Source organism: Haematobia irritans, chromosome 1 (assembly GCF_050003625.1).
Source record: "Haematobia irritans isolate KBUSLIRL chromosome 1, ASM5000362v1, whole genome shotgun sequence".
Taxonomy (NCBI): Eukaryota; Metazoa; Arthropoda; class Insecta; order Diptera; family Muscidae; genus Haematobia; species Haematobia irritans.
In genome coordinates, this window is record NC_134397.1 from 75,996,720 (window position 1) to 76,018,703 (window position 21,984).

Consider the following 21,984-nt stretch of genomic DNA (forward strand, 5'->3'; position numbering starts at 1 on the left):
TGGCTTTCTGCGGCGAAGAAGGTGGACAAGGTGGCTGTACAAAATTTGATGGCAGGTGTCAAGCGTGAGGCCCGGCAATTCGGATTTGGAAAAGCGAAAGCCTAACTGAATATTTTTCCTGAATTGTATACTAATTGAACTTGAAAAAGAAATTTAATTTGATTTTTTAAATAAACGATTTCACCGATTTACACGCGTTTTCCCTTGACCAAATTTTGACCGTATCACCCTTTATGGAGGCCTTACTAAATGGACCTATAAAATCGAAATTTGATAAAAACTACGGTTTCTACAAGCTCAAAAAGTAAAATCGGGAGATCGCTCTATATGGGGGCTATACCAAAACATGGACCGATAGACACCATTTTCGGTAAACCTATTTATGGTCCTAAAATACCTCTAGATTTTCAATTAGGGCGAATCGGATAGAAAATACGATTTCTAGAAGCCCAAGAAGTAAAATTGGGACATCGGGCTATACCAACACATGGACCAATACACACCATTTTCGGCACACATTTTTTCGGTCCTACAATACCTGTAGATTTCCAATTTCAGGCAATCGGAAAGAAAATACGGTTTCTAGAAGCCCAAGAAGTAAAATTGGGAGATCGGTCTATATGGGGGCTATACCAAAACATGGACCGATAGACACCATTTTCGGCACACCTATTTATGGTTCTAAAATACCTCTAGATTTCCAATTTCAGACAAATCGAATAAAAACTACGGTTTCTAGAAGCCCAAGAAGTAAAATCGGGGGACTGGTCTATATGGGGGCTATACCAAAACATGGACCAATACACCCCTTTTTCGACACACTTTTTAATGGTCCTAAAGTACCTCTAGATTTATAATTTCAGGCAACTCGGACAGAAAATACGGATTCTAGAAGCCTAAGACTTCAAATCGGGGGGTGGGTTTATATGGGGGCTATATCAAAACTTGGACCGATATGGGTTATATCGAACTTGACCTGCCTGCACACAAAAAAACAAACCTGTACCAAATTGGTGGACGATAGCGCCATTATTGAAATCTGTAGCGTGATTACAACAGACAGGCGGACAGACTGACATGGTTATATCGTCTTAGAATTTCTCCCTGATCAAGAATATATATACTTTATATAGGCGGAAATCGATATTGCGAAGTGTTACAAACCTGAATGACAAACTTATTATACCCCCATCACCATTCTATGGTGGTGGGTATAAAAACTCCTTGCGCGATCGCTATTGTTTGTGTATGTTATAGTACACTGAGAAAAAAAATTGTCGTGAGGCCAAAGATTTCATGTCCTTAAAATACGAATGCGAAATTTTCTTAGCGTATAAGACACATTACTCTTACACTGAAAAAAAGCATACCCGGTTCCAAAAATTTTGTCTTTATGTTACACTGATGATTTTGGTATTGATTCCGTATTTTAAGGACATGAAATCTTTGGTCTCACGATATATTTTTCAGTGTATATAAAGCTTTTTTTCTTGTCCAAAAGTCGATAAACTTTCCAATGAAGTCGTTTTGTCCTTATAGTGGTTAGACTTAAAAACGTACTCATAGAAAAAAGTCTGCTAAAAACAGCAGTCGATGTCTGCTGTTATATTTTTGTACTTCAGGGTCTAACGAAAAACAAATTATAAAATTTTTAGTTAATAAATTTTCCCCAAAGTATATTGAAGAACCAAAAGTATGTTTTGGTATATTTTTGCCCTGTAATATCCTTACAAGCTCTTTGTTTGCTGTTATGCCTCAATTTGATAAATATTCAGATTTTTGGGCAAATTTGATAGATATTCATAAAATATTGTTTTGTTACGACAGTCCCTAAATTGACATTTTCATTTCTTTCAGCCAAACTAAAACTGTCAAACATAGTTTGACACCCATGGCTCATCTACGAGTATGTATTATAAGGTCTATGATTTATCCCATAGACCTTATAATACATAGATGAGCCATGGGTGTGCAACTATGTTTGACAGTTCCGAAGATTAAGAATAAACGAGAAAAATAAGAGCACGCTTACAGTCTCTTTCGTTTTCCTTTTTTTAGTTTGCCAATTTTACACAAAATTAGAACGTTTATGATGCACCAGAGGATTTATAAATAAATTAATATATCAAAAGTTCATATTTGAACAAAAAAAATGTGACCAAAACCGCGAAAATACGAAATTTAATTTTGAGCAGCATTGCTCTTTCCTAACAACACAAAAGCAAAAGCAAAAAAAAGCAAAAGAAAATTAATGTTTGGGACTGACTCTTTACGAAAAAATCAAAACGAAATGTCAGAAAATTAATTTTTGGAACTGACACATTTTTTAAAGAGAATAGTGGATCATCTATGTATTATAAGGTCTATGCTTTATCCTTACTTCAATTCTCCTCTTCTTTGGTTCGGAATGCCAATGCCAAAATCATTATTGTAAAGACAAAATCTTTGGAACAGGACATGCTTTTTTCAGTGTATATAAATATAGTATAAATATTATAACCTTACCTTAAGCCCAACTCGAGTAAAAACAATAAAAGACCCAATAGCGCAAAACGCAATCCAAATACTCGTATAGTGGCTCTCATAAGACTGGGTTGTTTTTTGGAATTAGCCTTCTTATCCAACTCCTTCTGCCATGATTTGCACATTTCATCCCCAAGAGATTCTAGAAAGAAATAAAAGAAGTATAAATGGTTTTAATCGAATTTTTGGGAGCTACAAAAAACTGATAAGAAAGGCAAAGCAATCGCCGTTTGCTGAAATAGCAAACACTGTCTGTCATTTTTTAAAAGACTAGGGGCTTTTGCAACACAATAAAAACAATATATCAAGAAAAAAAATATGCATTTCTCAAATAAAGTCATAACAACAAATATTTAGGAGCTTATACATAGGTACAGGATATTATAGGGCAGGGAAAACAAAAAAAGTCTTTTTGGTTCCTGAAATATATTGGGTAAACTCTATTGAAATTCATTACATTAATCAAACTTTAATTTCTATTCTAAAGGGTTTGCGCCCTCTTTTAGAAGTAACAAGTTTTATTGTATGAAACTTTATTTTTATTTAAAGAATTAAATTGGCTCTAATTCAATAAGTTTGAGATTATAAATGTCCACAGTTTTTGGATTAAATTAATTTTTATCTTGGAGGTGATTCTTGATGCCCAAATTAATGGGCGTCCCGAGAAGATTAATAATACATTATTGAATATTTTAGACTCAAAATGTAGGAGGTCATTGAATTGTATTCTTCATTATCTTATGAAATGTGGGGAAAACAAAACAAAAAATTAAGAATAAACAACATTTCGGTGTATGGAAGCTTTTGATTGATAACAAATCAAAATAACCTGAGGCAATTGGTCTTTGTGTCAACCGAGTTCAGTGGAAACATCCAATTAATTGTAAAGAGATTTCTTGTTTTTGCAAAATTTATAAAACTCAATAATTCACGCACTTAAGATCGATGCTTAAGTATGTCCATTTGTCTAATCGATTGTACACACACAAAAAATAACTGCAAATAAATATTAACAACTTTATTTGTATGTAAAATCTGCTTATGCTCAACAAATTTGTCTATTGAATATGAGGCATTTGTTGTTGATATGTTTTTGTAGATGCTTGACAGAGAAAACTGTAAAAATATCCTGAATTTTCAACAAATTGGTTTGTTGAGAAAATAGTTGACAGCTATTGATATGAAAACAAAAACAAAAAGTAACAAGAAGAGTGCACCAGTCCCCTGGAAATATGTACGAAAGCTAAAAAAGTATAATACCGTTAGAAAAAAATGAGTAGGAGCTCGTGTTTTATAGCTAGCAAAGAGCTCACTCATGAGAAAATACAGAAAAGCATTTATTTGAAATTGGTAGAGAACGTGGAGAGTGATCATATGATGAAAATAGGGTACCCAATTTTCTGATATTTGATCGGGGATGTGGACCTCCTCCTGCCCGACTTTTTTTAATAAATAATGTTTTAATAAACTCCGGGACTTCCTCTTAGCCAATATTTTGAATAAAGGTGGGTATTAAGTTCGAGTTTAGGCGATAAAAACGTCATTTTTTCACGATTACTTTTCTTTAATAATCCATTTTAAGGAATACAAACTTTGTGAAAATTTGCTTTGGAGTTTTCCCCATCAAGTTATAATAAAATTTGCAACAAATATGTATGATTTAGTGAATTTTTCTTACTGATTTAGTTTTCACTTTAGCGATTTAAGCGGCTAAACTCGAAGTTAATACTCACCTTAATGGAGAAAATTTCTTAGATTTTATTGAAATTTCGGGGAAGTTGATGTCCTTTTATAAACCAATAGAGCAAAATCTAAACTACTCCGATTTACTTGAAATTTACAGGGAATATTTGTTAAAAAAAAATATTTATTTTTGCTTATTAACAAACGCAAACAAATCACATTTTTGCTGAAGACACCAAAAAATTTGTTACAGATCATAAATAGACGTTCAACAAACCATATACAAATATTTTCGTTCAAATTCCAAAATATTTCTTGAGGGTTAATCGTAACGTTCAGCAACAAATATTTTGTAATATTTGGTGCTCAACAAATTACGTACAAATTAGGTTGTTGAGAACACAAACTATTTGTTGCCTTCTGATGGCAAGGATTGCTAACAACTTATTTGTAATAACACGCACAGAAAAAACATGTTTGGACATGGTTGCCGCATCCATTTAATGCTTATTTAGAGTATGTAATTGTCGCGAAAACCATGTATTTTGTCTTTGTAAAAATAATTTTCGAGCGGAGAAAAATATATGTTGGCAATAAGCATTTAAATGGTTCTCAAATGCCGCAAACATGTTCTATTATTTAAATGATAGAATTTGAGACCATTATATGGTCAGGAAAATCATGTATCTGACCATTCAATTTTTTTACTTTTTTGCAGAGAAAAAAATATTTTTATAGTTTACGTATAGACATGTCTACAACCATTACATGGCCATAAAGACCATGTACATTGTTTTCGTGCCCATTTAATTTTTTAATTTTTTTGCAGCGACAAGAATTTTATAAAAACATTGAGCAAGTACACACGATTTTCATTTTGCGCATCAGTCGTGTGTTGATTGTTTCTTGGAATGGACGGAGAATACGGAATTATTGTGTTTTGTGTTAATTTATTTATTCAGAAATGGCACGTGGTTTTATGTGAATACAAAAAAGGAAAGTGTAATTGAAAAAAATATACCTGGTTTTTGTTCTGCATTTTGATATATGGTATAATTTATTTTTATTTGCACACAGAAAAAATATCACCAGAATATTTCCAATTAAAAAGTTAATTGAAGTTGAATGTTTTTTCTATTAATAAATTAATTGATACAATTAACTTTTTAATCAAGATAGAAACATTAGGTTAATTAAGTCAATGATTGAAAATTTTAAAATTTTTAATTAAAAAATTAATTGATAGAAATTAATTCAGAAGACTAAGTCAGTTAAAAAAAGTGATGAACATTTCTTAATCAAAATAAAAACTCTAAGCCAATTCAGAAAGTAGTTGAAAATAGTTACCTTTTTAAATAAAAAAATTAATTTGGGTTTGCATTCAACATCAATTAAATTTTTAATTGAATCAATTAAAAAAATAATTGAAAATTGCTAATGACGTCAATTAATTTTTTAATCAAGGATTTTTTCTATGCCCAATTAAAACTGTGATTGATACTATCATTTTCGTGATTGAAGACATTTCAATTAAAAAATTAATTGGATCAATTAATTTCGTGATTGAATCAGAAAAATATTTTTTTGTGTGCAGTTACATGATGTCTGCGTTTGTACATTTGATGGGCACGAAGTAAATATGGAATGGTTATTTATTGTTGAAATTGAATCAAACTAGAGTGTGTAAAAATATGTGAAGTTTGCTTGCACGACATTATAAATACAAATAAACAATGAATTAGTTTATAAAACAAATAAATAAAGTTGATTTTGTGTTTTCTTTTCTCAAGTGGCATCCTTTTTTCGACGACGAAAAAAGTTTTTTCATAAAAATCAAAACATTTTAGGTTGTGACCATGTTCTTTTAACTAGAAGAAAAACATTTTTGACGAATAACATAACATTTTAGATCGTGACCATTGTCTTTTAATGGAAACAAAATTCTTTTTATCAATATAATAACATTTTAGATGAGGACAATTGTATTTTTCTTAGAACCATGTTCACTGAGCCAATATGGTTGCAGGTTAAAATGTTACATGGTCGCCGCAAAAATAGCTGCTATCATATTATTTTGCTCTTCGAATATGATTGTGGCAATCATGTTTCTTCTCTGCGTGAATGTTTATTAAAATTACAAATTAATTTGTTGCAGGAAAATTAACAAATTTTGTCGTTCGTTTTCCAAAAAAAGTTATTGGTTCTCAAACTTATTTTTATCTGTGCGAGTTTGTTTTTCAATTTATTGTTCCTATATAAAGGGTGGTTAAATTGTAAAGGCCGATGTTGAATGTGAACCACACCTAAACGCCAAGTATTTTTCCGAATTTTATTTGACATTTCTCTATTTCAGACTTACTCAATTTGAACCATGGAGAGATACACAATCCAACAACGTGTTAAATGGTTCCAAGAAATGGCAACAGTGGATGATCAATTTTCGAAGAAAATCATCTTCAGTGATGAGGCACATTTTCACCTCAGTGGATTCGTCAATAAACAGAATTTCCGCATTTGGGCGAATGAGAATCCAAGAGTGATTGTCGAAAAACCAATGCACCCACAAAGAGTGACTGTTTGGTGCGGTTTATGGGCTGGCGGCATCATCGGGCCGCCTTTTTTACAAAATGAGGCCGGTCAGGCAGTTATTGTGAATGGTGTTCGCTATCGTGAGATGATAACGAACTTTTTATGGCCTGAATTGGAAGATATGGATGTGGACGATATGTGGTTTCAGCAGGACACGGCTAACGAAACAATGGCTCTTTTGCGCAACAAATTCAATGGCCGTGTTATCTCACGTAATGGCAATGTCAATTGGCCGCCAAGATCATGTGATTTGACACCGTTGGACTTTTTTCTTTGGGGTTATCTGAAACAAAAGGTGTACGTCGATAAGCCAGCAACAATTCAAGAGCTAAAGGATGAGATAATTCGGCACATTAACGGCATAGAACCGCCATTATGCCTCAGCGTCATCGAAAATTTGGACCATCGGATGAAGGTGTGCCACCGAGGTCGCGGCGCTCATTTGGCCGATATTTTGTTCTTTACATAATTGAGTAATACCAATATATCATATTAAAATAAAATTACAATAATTTCCTAAATAGTTTGTGTTTTACTCAAAAACAACATCGGCCCTTGAAATTTTAACCACCCTTTACTTTCAATAAATTGTTTGTAAAATAAAATTAAATGTTTCTCTCGACAGACGCAATCCTAGCCCTTTTACACTAAAAAAAGCATAACCGGTTCAAAAGGTTTTACTCTCGCACTCTCACGAACGAAAATCTTTTAAATGTCGTGACTCACGAAAAACCTCGTGACTCACGAATAATTTTATGAGTAATTTAAAAATTTTTTATGAGTAATAGAACCTAATTGATTAAAATCGAGAGCGTTATAAAACTCTTAACACCTAGGATATCACTAAAATTATAAATGAATTTAACTCGTAAGAATTTTATGTTCGTACGCGGGATTATTTTCGTGAGCGGGTTTTTCCGAAATTCGTTACTCACGCACACTCACGAAGATATTGTTTTCGTGACTCACGCTCACGCACATTTGATTGGTTAATCACGCTCACGCACACTCACGCCGTTGCCGTCAGCGTGACTCACGCATGAGTTCGGCCTACAATAGGATGCAAAGGAGCATTTGGACTAGAAACTGACACAAGAATTTATTTTGGAGACCCAAACGCTAATTTATAATTTCACTCAGTGTGGCTAAGACCATTTTCATCTCTCTAGTATTTGGAAGTCGACCACCGGTCGCCTGGTGTTGTATTTCGAAAACTTGATCTTATTGCAGCTATATATTTTGAGGGAAATAAGAAAAAACCTATTTTAAAAACAAGTAAGGAAGGTCTAAAGTCGGGCGGGGCCGACTATATTATACCCTGCACCACTTTGTAGATCTAAATTTTCGATACCATATTATATCCGTCAAATGTGTTGGGGGCTATATATAAAGCTTTGTCCCAAATACATATATTTAAATATCACTCGATCTGGACAGAATTTGATAGACTTCTACAAAATCTATAGACTCAAAATTTAAGTCTAATGGACTAGGGTGGAACACAATGTTAGTAAAAAAAATATGGAAAACATTGAAATCTGAAGCAATTTTAAGGAAACTTCGCAAAAGTTTATTTATGATTTATTGCTCGATATATATGTATTAGAAGTTTAGGAAAATTAGAGTAATTTTTACAACTTTTCGACTAAACAGTGGCGATTTTACAAGGAAAATGTTGGTAGTTTGACAATTTTTGTCCAAATCAGAAAAACATATATATGGGAGCTATATCTAAATCTGAACCGATTTCAACCTAATTTGGCACGCATAGCAACAATGCTAATTCTACTCCCTGTGCAAAATTTCAACTAAATCGGAGCAAAAAATTGGCCTCTGTGGGCAAATGAGTGTAAATCTATATTATACCCTGCACCACTTTGTAGATCTAAATTTTCGATACCATATCACATCCTTCAAATGTGTTGGGGGCTATATAAAGGGTGATTTGTTAAGAGCTTGATAACTTTTTTTTTTAAAACGCATAAAATTTGCAAAATCTCATCGGTTCTTTATTTGAAACGTTAGATTGGTCCATGACATTTACTTTTTGAAGATAATTTCATTTAAATGTTGACCGCGGCTGCGTCTTAGGTGGTCCATTCGGAAAGTCCAATTTTGGGCAACTTTTTCGAGCATTTCGGCCGGAATAGCCCGAATTTCTTCGGAAATGTTGTCTTCCAAAGCTGGAATAGTTGCTGGCTTATTTCTGTAGACTTTAGACTTGACGTAGCCCCACAAAAAATAGTCTAAAGGCGTCAAATCGCATGATCTTGGTGGCCAACTTACCGGTCCATTTCTTGAGATGAATTGTTCTCCGAAGTTTTCCCTCAAAATGGCCATAGAATCGCGAGCTGTGTGGCATGTAGCGCCATCTTGTTGAAACCACATGTCAACCAAGTTCAGTTCTTCCATTTTTGGCAACAAAAAGTTTGTTAGCATCGAACGATAGCGATCGCCATTCACCGTAACGTTGCGTCCAACAGCATCTTTGAAAAAATACGGTCCAATGATTCCACCAGCGTACAAACCACACCAAACAGTGCATTTTTCGGGATGCATGGGCAGTTCTTGAACGGCTTCTGGTTGCTCTTCACTCCAAATGCGGCAATTTTGCTTATTTACGTAGCCATTCAACCAGAAATGAGCCTCATCGCTGAACAAAATTTGTCGATAAAAAAGCGGATTTTCTGCCAACTTTTCTAGGGCCCATTCACTGAAAATTCGACGTTGTGGCAGATCGTAAGTCTATTCATGATGAAATGTCAAAGCATACTGAGCATCTTTCTCTTTGACACCATGTCTGAAATCCCACGTGATCTGTCAAATACTAATGCATGAAAATCCTAACCTCAAAAGAATCACCCTTTATAAAGCTTTGTCCCAAATACATACATTTAAATATCACTCGATCTGGACAGAATTTGATAGACTTCTACAAAATCTATAGACTCAAAATTTAAGTCGGCTAATGCACTAGGGTGGAACACAATGTTAGTAAAAAAAATATGGGAAACATTTAAATCTGGAGCAATTTTAAGAAAACTTCGCAAAAGTTTATTTATGATTTATCGCTCGACATATATGCATTAGAAGTTTAGGAAAATTAGAGTCATTTTTACAACTTTTCGACTAAGCAGTGGCGATTTTACAAGGAAAATGTTGGTATTTTGACCATTTTTGTCGAAATCAGAAAAACATATATATGGGAGTTATATCTAAATCTGAACCGATTTCAACCAAATTTAGCACGCATAGCTACAATGCCAATTATACTCCCTGTGCAAAATTTCAACTAAATCGGAGCAAAAACTTGGCCTCTGTGGTCATTTGAGTGTAAATCGGGCGAAAGCTATATATGGGAGCTATATCTAAATTTGAACCAATTTCAACCAAATTTAGCACGCATAGCTACAATGCCAATTATACTCCCTGTGCAAAATTTCAACTAAATCGGAGCAAAAACTTGGCCTCTGTGGTCATTTGAGTGTAAATCGGGCGAAAGCTATATATGGGAGCTATATCTAAATCTGAACCGATTTCAACCAAATTTGACACGCATAGCTACAATGCTAATTCTACTCCCTGTGCCAAATTTCAACTAAATCGGAGCAAAAAATTGGCCTCTGTGGGCAAATGAGTGTAAATCGGGCGAAAGCTATATATGGGAGCTATTTCTAAATCTGAACCGATTTGGCTGATATTTTGCAAGTTTTTCGAGACTCATAAAATATTCGTATGTACGGAATTTGAGGAAGATCGGTTGATATACACGCCAATTATGACCAGATCGGTGAAAAATATATATGGCAGCTATATCTAAATCAATAGGGATCGTCTTTGAGCCGAAACAGGACCCCATTCCAAATTTTAGGACAATCGGACTAAAACTGCGAGCTGTACTTTGCACACAAAAATACATCAACAGACAGACAGACAGACGGACAGACAGACAGACAGACGGACATCGCTAAATCGACTCAGAATTTAATTCTAAGACGATCGCTATACTAAACGATGGGTCTCAGGCTTTTCCTTCTTGGCGTTACATACAAATGCACAAACTTATTATACCCTGTACCATAGTAGTGGTGAAGGGTATAAAGAGATTTTATCAGAGGAGATAAAAAATTTGCTTGATGCAAAGATTGTAGAATAGGCATGTCTGGCAAAGTTCACAAGAATGGCATTGAAGTACAGACTAGGATTAATATCTGAATTCAACTATTAAATAGTATTTCATATTACATATGTACAACGTAAAATTAAATTCACATGTAGACTAACGACGATATGTCAAAGTCTTCAAGATAACTGAAAATAATTGTATTTATAATGAATGAAAACCAAACCAGAGTATTATACACATTGTAACTGTTTATGAAAAATATTAATAAATACTACTACTACTACTTTATATTTTCTACTCTGCTGTAGAATATCAGCAGAGTAGAATTTTTTTTCATTATAACTTCTCATACATTTTTGGAGGTTTTTGTGAGAAATTTTAATTTAAATTGGGACGAAGGTGTCCAAATTTGGGGACAAAATCCAAAAATATACTGGCAACACTGGTAAGGGCTCCTATAAAACACAGTTCTCGTTCAAATTTGAGTTTTGCGCAATTGATTCTAGGAACAACATTTTATTTTATTTGTCTTTTCGGCTTTTTTCTTCAAAGTTTTTTAAAAGTGTCTTAACGAAAACTTAAATTTCCAAATTCAGACTTGGCTTCAAGTAGAAAGTATGCTATGTTTCAAGTAAAAATCATCTTTAAAATAAAGTGTTGAAAAACATCTCTTATTTTTGAAGGCCTTTTTGTTTGTTAGTCAAGATGCAAAAAGACGACGAATTTATGGACAATTTCATTAATTTTTAAGACTTTTTCAGAATTATTAAAGTCAAGTTGACCTTAGTCAAACAAAAATGTTCTTTCATGTAAATATACATATTTTTAAGTCAAATCATTTAATTATAAAGACAAAACAACTTGATTGAGAAGTTTATTGACTTTTGAACATGGAAAAAATTTAAATCAGAGAAATATGTCTTCTATGCTATGCGTATTTTAAGAACATGACATGTATTTTAAGGACATCTTTAGTCTCACTACAATATTTTTATACCCTCAACCATAGGATGGGGGTATATTAACTTTATCATTCCGTTTGTAACACATCGAAATATTGCACTAAGACCCAATAAAGTATATATATTCTGGGTCGTGGTGAAATTCTGAGTCGATCTAAGCATGTCCGTCCGTCCGTCTGTTGAAATCACGCTAACTTCCGAACGAAACAAGCTATCGACTTGAAACTTGGCACAAGTAGTTGTTATTGATGTAGGTCGGAAGGTATTGCAAATGGGCCATATCGGTCCACTTTTACGTATAGCCCCCATATAAACGGACCCCCAAATTTGGCTTGCGGAGCCTCTAAGAGAAGCAAATTTCATCCGATCCGGCTGAAATTTGGTACATGGTGTTGGTATATGGTCTCTAACAACCATGCAAAAATTGGTCCACATCGGTCCATAATTATATATAGTCCCCATATAAACCGATCCCCAGATTTGGCTTGCGGAGCCTCAAAGAGAAGCAAATTTCATCCGATCCGGCTGAAATTTGGTACATGGTGTTGGTATATTGCCTCTAACAACCCCGCAAAAATTGGTCCACATCAGTTCATAATTATATATAGCCCCCATATAAACTGATCCCCCGATTTGGCTTGCGGAGCCTCTAAGAGAAGCAAATTTCATCCGATCCGGCTGAAATTTGGTACATGGTGTTAGTATATGGTATCTAATGGCCATGCAAAAAATGGTCCACATCGGTCCATAATTATATATAGCCCCCATATAAACCGATCCCCATATTTGATCTCCGGAGCCCCTTGGAAGAACAAAATTCATCCGATTCGGTTGAAATTTGGTACGTGATGTTAGTATATGGTATCCAACAACCATGGTCTGATATAGACCAAAAGTGGTCTATATCACTCCATAATCATATATAGCCCGCATATAAACCGATCCCGAGATTTGGTTTTGGAGGAGCAAATTTCATCCGAGTCAGTTGTAATTTGGTACATTGTGCTAGTATGTGGCCGTAAACAACCATGCATAACTAGGTCCATATCGGTCTACAGATAAATCGTTCCCCAATCACACAAAATTTTTTCCTTATCAAGTTCATAATTGTATATAGCCCCCATATAAGCGACCTCCATATTTCAATTCTGGCTCTCACAATTTAGAAAACGATGTTAAGAAGTTTTAAGATACCACAACCCAAGTAATTCGATTGTGGATGACAGTCTTTAGTACAAGTTTCTATGCAATCCATGGTGGAGGGTACATAAGATTCGGCCTGGCCGAACTTACGGCCGTACTTGTTTTCAATGAAACTTTGGTTTTTTTTTCGTTTCATAGAAGAAAAACGTTTATAAGAAATATATTTTTGCGACAAAAATGTTCCATGGCCTCTCCCGTCCAAAAATAACATTATGCTCTTGAAATATGTTTGAGGTGTTTATATTCCGTTTATATTCTGATTATATTTGTAAGCCACAAAATATTATTCGTATTTACCTTTTAATAGTATACTGAAAAAATATTATCGTGAGCTCAAATATTTCTTGTCCTTACAATACGAATGTGAGTTTTGCTTACACTCAGAAAATTTAACGTCGTAACTACAAGTAAATTCATAATATTGAGTAGTTCAAAATTTTACTCACAGTTAGTTAAATTTAACTATAGATGAACAAAATTAACTCAGTGGAAGTAAATTGAACTCACGGCCATTACCAGCAAAATGGTGAAGAACTCCCAATGAGTCCGTAAATGGACCGAAGCAAATATAATAATAGGGAATACGTATTTTCTCGAACGTACGAAAAAGTTTCTCAGCGTTACTGAACTTTTACTGTGCAATATTACGAAGTCTAGTTGGACACGATATTTCCATTTTTAGTATAAATAAACTAACGATGAATGTCAATTCTAACTACCGTTGAGTGAATCTATTTCTAGATAATAGTTCGTCTCCGAAACATGTGCTCGTGTGGAGTTTCTAAAAATAGACACCCTTGGCTGTGTGTGCCAATGAATACATGCAGCTAAGCAAGAAAAAAATAAATAAAAATTTGGTTGTTGATGAGTATAAGAGCTAAGTGGCCCAGTGAATAGCGTGTTTAGTTAGAAAACTGATGGTACGCGGTTCGATCCTCCGTCCGGACAAAAGATAAAATTTTATAAAATGATAAAAATAAAATCTAATAAAAGATTTGTACTACAGAAGAGAGTAAGTGGTTTGTACTAAATAAAATATGACATGTAGAAATGGGGATCCTCCCCCTTGAGGTATCCTTGCTCCAAGTCACCAGGTGGTCTAGAAAATCCGGAACATTAATTTTTTCAGTTTTAAAAAATATATTATTTAGTTAATTTTTTACTTGTGAACAGTTAAATTTGAACTTGACAAAAGTTAGAACAAATTACTAACCTATAGGAAAATGTTGAACTTACTATGGGTACATGCTTCTTTAGCGACATACGAAGTTCAATATTAATACTGTTTAGTTAAAAGTCGTTTTGTCCATATATGGTATTTAAATGATTCGACTTAAACAATGATATCTTTACACACAACAAAATTTTGTTAGACTTGGCTTTAATAATACTGACAAATTCTCGTTAAATTTATTGACTTTTTGCATCTTGGCTACAAAGCTAAAATGTACGACTTTTACAACTTTGCGACAGTCGCAAACCTAAAAAAGTTTGATACAGACCATCTCTGGCGCTATACGAAGTTCAAGACAGATAAAATTTTAGTAAAATTTACTCATTTGAGAGACTTATGAACTCAATTTAAGCAAACTTTTCTCATTTTAGAAAAATATGAACTATTTTATTTTGTAGTTTATTAATTTTTATGAACTAAAATAAAGTTAAGTTGGCATTAGCGCCCCCCTTTTTGTGAGTGCGGGAAAGTTTGTTTTTTTTTCAGTGTCGTATTTGCTTTTCCGTAGTAGGCATCTACTAATGAATTAAAAATTAGATCGCTGGTTACAGAAATTTGCCGGCTTAAAAAATCACCATTGCTTTCCACTATTAATGACAGTAATTTTTACATGAGTGTAGATCATTCATTTTTCACGTTCGAATATGAAAGCTTTGAACAAATTGCACTGAATGACTAACAAAGAAAGTTAATAGAACATCATAAATAAACCACAATTGATTGATCTTGCAAAAATCACGATGCACTTCTTTTATTAATTTGATCCACTTTCGAGATTTCGAAAAATGTGGAGCAGATAACATTACATTCAAGTCGGGCGGGGCCGACTATATTATACCCTTCACCACTATGTACACCACAATTTTTTACAAAGTTTAAGAAATTCTGAAATTCTTTTTTGGGAGACACGAATTTAGTAAATCTTTGTGTTTCATTTGTATATAATTTGTCCCCTTTTTATACTCACCACCATATAATGGTGATGGGGGTATAACAAGTTTGTCATTCCGTTTGTAACACATCGAAATATCGATTTCCGACTATATAAAGTATATATATTCTTGATCAGGGAGAAATTCTAAGACGATATAAGCATGTCCGTCTGTCTGCCTGTGCTGTTGTAATCACGCTACAGCTTTAAATAATGACGCTATCGTCCTGCAATTTGGCACAGATTCGTTTTTTGTTTGCAAGTTTGAAGATGGGCTATATCGGTCCAAGTTTTGATATAGCCCCCATATAAACCCACCCCCCGAGTTGAGGTCTTGGGCTTCTAGAAGCCGCATTTTCTGTCTGAGTTGCCTGAAATTATAAATCTAGAGGTACTTTAGGACCATTAATAGTTGTGTCGAAAATTGGCTAAATCGGTCTAAGTTTTGATATAGCCCCCACATAAACCCACCTCCCGGTTTGAGGTGTTGGGCTTCCAGAATCCGTATTTTCTGTCCGAGTTACCTGAAATTATAAATCTAGAGGTACTTTAGGACCATTAATAGGTGTGTCCAAAATGGGCTATATCGTACCAAGTTTTGATATAGCCCCCACATAAACCCAACCCCCGGTTTGAAGTCTTGGGCTTCTAGAATCCGTATTGTCTAACCGAGTTGCCTGAAATTATAAGTCTAGAAGTACTTTAGGACCATTAATAGGTGTGCCGAAAATGGTGTCTATCGGTCCATGTTTTGGTATAGCCCCCATATAGACCGATCTCCCGATTTGACTTCTTGGGCTTCTAGAAACCGTATTTTCTCTCCGATTTGCCTGAAATTGGAAATCTAGAGGTATTTTAGGATCAAAAAAATGTGTGCCGAAAATGGTGTCTATCGGTCCATGTTTTGGTATAGCCCCCATATAGACCGATCTCCCGATTTTACTTCTTGAGCTTGTAGAAACCGTAGTTATTATGGAATTTGCCTGAAAAGCTGTATGTCCATTTAGTAAGGCCTCCATATAGACCGATTTCTTGAGAGTATAGAACTGATCTGGTTAGGAGAATATCTGTCATCAAACCCCCTGAAATTCTATATATTATCAAGTAACGCGCTACGACTACGAGTTTTCGGCGGAAACTTATATTTGGCTTAACTTACTGCTGTATACGTATACTTGTTTTAGTTAATGTAACTATCGTACGCAAAAAAAGCAAAAAACGTTCTCAAAACATAATAATTCCGTGAACTAAAATAGGAAATTTGCTGAAATATAGGGTTCATTTTTTTGAGTGCCTTGTTTCCGTGTCAAAGAAGCGGAAAATTGAAGCAAAGACAAATTTAAGACACAATTCGCTTTTAAATTTCAGTTTTTCATACTCCATTCTAATTTATTCATTTTTTCAGCTTTTTTCCTCATGTGCTGAGTCCCCTAAAATCATGTTAACGACAACTTAAATTTCCAAATTCGGACTCGTCTACAAGTAAAAATTATGCTTTGTTTCAAGTAAAAAAATCTTTGTGTTAAAAAAAAAAATCTATTTTGAAATGTTTTTTTGCTTTGTATGTTAGTCGAGATACAAAAAGACGACAATTTTAAAGGCAATTTCGTTCATTTTGATGAGTTTTTCAGAATTTTAATTTTACAATTAAGAAGTTAGCATAAAGGGAACAAAATTGAGTTATCTCTTCCAGCCAGATCTATACTAAAGGCTGTGGAAAAGTTCATTCGTATTGTATCATTGTATCTGGCGTTTTCTTTTCAATGGTTCCATAGATCGAATTCCTTGATGTAGTTTGTCCATAAAGCTCAAAAAATAATTAATTGTAAAATTAAAATATCATGCATTTAGACGTTAATCGCCTGTTTCGGTATCAGGCTAACATGAAAAATAGTTTTTCAGAATTATTAAGACCGTAGTCAAACAAAATTTTCTTTAATTTTAGGATACCCAATTTTAAGTCGAATCACTTAAATACAAGGACAAAACGACTTCATTGAAACGTTTATAGACTTTTGGACAAGGAAAAAAACTTTATATCAGAAAAATTCGTCTTCTATGCTAAACAAAATTCGGTTTCGTATTTTAAGGACATGAAATCTTTGGCCTCACGACATTATTTTGATAGCAAAACAGACTATTACAACAAAAAGAAGAAAATTCAAAAACCGCCTTTTAAATATAGTGAAGAATTTTCTAACGTAATTCCGTAAAAGATTTATGTTTGTGGTTCCAAGATATTTACTATCAGAGAAACCCCATTGAGGTGTGCAAATGGTATTTTTCGGCTTCGTTTCATTATTTTTAGTATTGGATGACTCAACCCGCCACACTACGCTACATTTCTATACGAGGTTAATGATTTTAAGCTTGAAATAGAAATATACGTCTACATTTATATATCCAATGACAAAGTATTAAAATCCATATAGGTAACAACTATTAGCTTCAATGAGAAGTGTATAAAGGGTGATACGGTCAAAATCAAGGGAAAACGCGTGTAAATCGGTGAAATCGTTTATTTAAAAAATCAAATTAAATTTCTTTTTCAAGTTCAATTAGTATAAAATTCAGGCAAAAATTTTCAGTTAGGCTTTCGCTTTTCCAAATCCGAATTGCCGGGCCTCACGCTTGACACCTGCCATCAGATTTTGTACAGCCACCTTGTCCACCCTCTTCGCCGCAGAAAGCCAGTTTGCCTTGAACTGCTGCTCGTCCTTAGCAGTTTTTTGGTCTTCTTTAGGTTCCTTGACAATAGCCCAGTATTTCTCAATTGGGCGGAGCTCTGGCGTGTTGGGAGTGTTCTTGTCCTTGGGAACCACCTGCACGTTGTTGGCAGCGTACCACTCCATGGCCTTTTTACCGTAATGGCAAGATGCCAAATCCGGCCAAAACAGTACGGAACAACCGAGTTTCTTCAGGAAAGGCAGCAGACGTTTATTCAAACACTCTTTCACGTAAATTTCTTGGTTGATAGTCCCGGAAGCTATGAAAATGCTGCTTTTCAAGCCACAGGTACAGATGGCTTGCCAAACCAGATATTTCTTTGCGAACTTTGACAGTTTTATGTACTTGAAAATATCTGCTACCTTTCCCCTTCCTTTTGCCGTATAAAACTCCTGTCCCGGAAGCTGCTTGTAGTCGGCTTTGACGTAGGTTTCGTCGTCCATTACCACGCAGTCAAACTTCGTCAGCATCGTCGTGTACAGCCTCCGGGATCGCGCTTTGGCCGTCGTATTTTGTTTATCATCGCGATTTGGAGTCACTACCTTCTTGTAAGTCGATAGTCCGGCTCGTTTTTTGGCTCGATGCACGGTTGTAGACGATACACCCATCTTATTTGCGGCATCTCGGAGAGAGAGGTTAGGGTTTCGCTTGAAACTACCGGCAACTCTCTTTGTCGTCTCAGCGGCTTCCGGTTTTCGAATTCCCCCCGATCCAGACTTCCTGGCTGTCGACAAACGTTCCCCAAACACTTTAATTACATTTGTAATGGTTGATTTGGCAACTTTTAGCGATTTTGCCAGCTTTGCGTGCGAGTAGCTCGGATTTTCGCGATGCGCGAGCAAAATTTTGATACGCTGCTCTTCTTGCTGGGACGGCATTTTGACAACTGAAGAGTGAATTCCAAAATCAAAATAGGAGCAACATTCTACACACACACACACCTTCAAAATGAGGGGTGTTCAGGTTTTTTAAAAGCAAAATTGAAAGAAATACGTCAAGTTTATATTGACAAAATTTTGATCGTATCACCCTTTAATATGCATGCTGTAATCGTTACCTGATGTTATTATTTGTCTGATAACTAATTTCTGTAATTTTCGCTATATCCGTGTAGTACATTCAAAATTCTACATAGAACCAGTTCCATAAATATTTGATATTACGATGTGGTACACTCAACAAAAAGTTTACTTGGATCCAAAGATTTTGACCTTCATTTAAGGATTTTGGTATTGATTCCGAGCCAAAGATGCGGGTTCTTTAAAATAAGGAAACGTTTTTTTGCGACCTATCTGGCTTTAAATCTAGGATATATAAAATTAAAATTAGGACACGGATCTCATTTATGTAATTTTCATTCGGGTTATCCGGTATATTAATAAAGCTATTCACGTACAAAAAAATGCCAGTTTAAAAATCCAAATTATAACGGATACTTGGCAGTAAAAAATGTTTTCTTAATTCAAAAAAAAAAAAACTTTAAACCAAAGATGCTAAATTCTCAAAATAAGTCTTAGCCTATATTTGAAGCGTTTTTATCTTAAAACTAAAGATTCAATATTTCAAAAATGTTTTTTCTTTACTTTAAAGAAAATTTGCCTTAGTTTAAAAGACATGAAACTTTAACGAAGGGACGCAAATTTTCAAAATGTATGTCCTAAATTTAATGAAAAAAAAAAATTGAAACAAAACTTTATTTTAATTAAAATTTCATTATTTAAAAAAAATGCCCTTAACAGTGTGTAAATTGCGCATCCTAAAATTGAGGTTGCGTAATCTTTAATATCACGAAAATATTTTTTTCGGTGTAGTAGCTTCTACCAAGATATTTTCTTTAAATTATCGCTGAAAGGTAATTTAATTGATTTCACATGTAACAATGACATAAATTATTATTTCCTCGTGTTATTGTTACTACTGTCTGTCTCGCAGAAAATGAATTTGTTTAATTAAAATCAATAGAGAAGTTACGATGTCTTTGTCCTGGTCTATCAACTCTTAGTTCGTTCGTTCTATGTAGGGCAATACGCATCACATTGTATCGTGCACATAAAGAAAAACAAAATTTTTCTGGATAGAAATTTAAGACAATCAAAAATCGCCTTTCCTGTGAAGTATTTCATTTAAGTGTTAATAAACCCAATTGTTTGTAATATTTTTTTATTTAATTTTGTCTAACATTTGTATCTTAAATTTAAAGAAGGCAAATTTTTAAAGCAACTTTCTTTTAATTAAAATTTCTTTATTTTAAAGAAATTTGTCTTTAATAATGTGTAAATTGAATGTCTTAAAATTTAAGTTTCATAATCTTTAGTATTAAGTCAATTATTTCTTTCAGTGTAGTCATGAACATTTTTATAACTCACAACGGAAAAGTAAAAAAATGTTCAGCGTAATTAAAATTCCAAGGGTGATTGAAACCGTGTGCATCACTGAAATCGGTGGGCGTGAATTAAACGCTAACGCCAATTTGGTCGTGCACTGAACAAAATATTTACGTAATATTAAATATTACGCAACCTGAATTTTAGAATGCGAAATTTACAAAATATGAAGGAAAAATTTCTTTAAAATAATGAAGTTTAAATTAAAATAAAGTTTATAATATTTGCTTCAAATTTTTTTTCATTAAATTTAGGACACATATGTTGTAAATTTGCGTCCCTCCGTTAAAGTTCCATGTCTTTGTACTAAGGTTAATTTTCCTTAAAGTAAAGAAACACATTTTTGATTTAAAGAAATTGTCCTTAGACTAACTGAAATATTGAAACGTTCGATTTAAGATAAAAACGCTTCAAATATAGACTAAGGATTTCGAGGATTTAGCGTCATTGGTTTTGGAATTAAGAAAACATTTTTTACTTTGAAATATCTGTTATAATTTGGATTTTTAAACTGGCATTTGTTTGTACGTGAGTACCTTTATTAATAAACCGCGAAAAGAAAATGAAAATTTTTATAAATGAGATCTGCATTCTAATTTTAATTTTATTGGTCCTAGATTTAAAGCCAGAGAGGTTGCTAAAAAATTTCTTTATTTTAAAGAAGCCGCATCTTTGGCTCGGAATCAATACCAAAATCCTTAAGGATAGGTCAAAATCTTTGGATCCAAGTAAACTTTTTTTTGAGTGTGAGATTGAATTTTTACATGTCCATATATTTTACCATCAGAGTGCCTTTTATAGTGAAGGCGAATTTTATCGTGAGTTTTCATCAATGTGAACGTGGGTTTTTAAGAAATTTTATTTACGTACATTCACGAACAAAATTTGATTTTCATTCAGGATCATGCACGACACAGTTTTGTTTAGTCCTATTCACGAGATTTAGTTTGAATTTCGTTCACAGCTCACGTGTTCTATGAGTCAAGCGTGTCCCAAATATTTCGTGTCACTTCTAATTCTTTGTACTATCGGTTTTGGTGTAGATTATAGATATAGACAGATAGATATAGATTGGTAGAACTTTGACAAAATTTTCTATAGAATTAAAATGTTGACCAATTTTTTTTTTAGTTTATAATTCTGACAAAATTTTCTATAGAAATAAAATTTTGACAAACATTTCTATACAAATAAAATTTTAACAACATTTTGTATAGAAATAAAATTTTGACAAATTTTCTATAGAAATAAAATTTTGACAAAAAATTTTCTATAGAAATAAAATTTTGACACAATTTTCTATAGAAATAAAATTTTGTCAAAATTTTCAATAGAAATAAAATTTTGTCAAAATTTTCTATAGAAATAAAATTTTGACAAAATTTTCTATAGAAATAAGATTTGGCAAAATTTTCTGTAGAAATAAAATGTTGACAAAATTTTTTATATTTATTTTTTATATATATGGGTTGAGTGGATTACCCGAATTTATTCTGATAATTGGTTGATAGTTTTGCTGCAAGTAGAGGATGCTGATGAGGAATGTGGTAATTCCGAAACAGCTGTACATCCAACCATCTTGCAGTCTATAGGGCTTTGCCCAAATAAATTTGACAAGCATA

General features: G+C 33.6%; 1 protein-coding gene across 1 annotated transcript in view; it reads right to left on the reverse strand.

Annotated features, from left to right (window-relative positions):
* LOC142221203 (putative multidrug resistance-associated protein lethal(2)03659) overlaps positions 1-21,984 on the reverse strand; it is a 108,359-nt gene that overhangs the window by 18,191 nt on the left and 68,184 nt on the right. Inside the window, exon 4 of the mRNA XM_075290817.1 lies at positions 2,506-2,665. Coding sequence (XP_075146932.1) covers positions 2,506-2,665 — 160 coding nt within the window. The remainder of the gene's footprint in view (positions 1-2,505; positions 2,666-21,984) is intronic.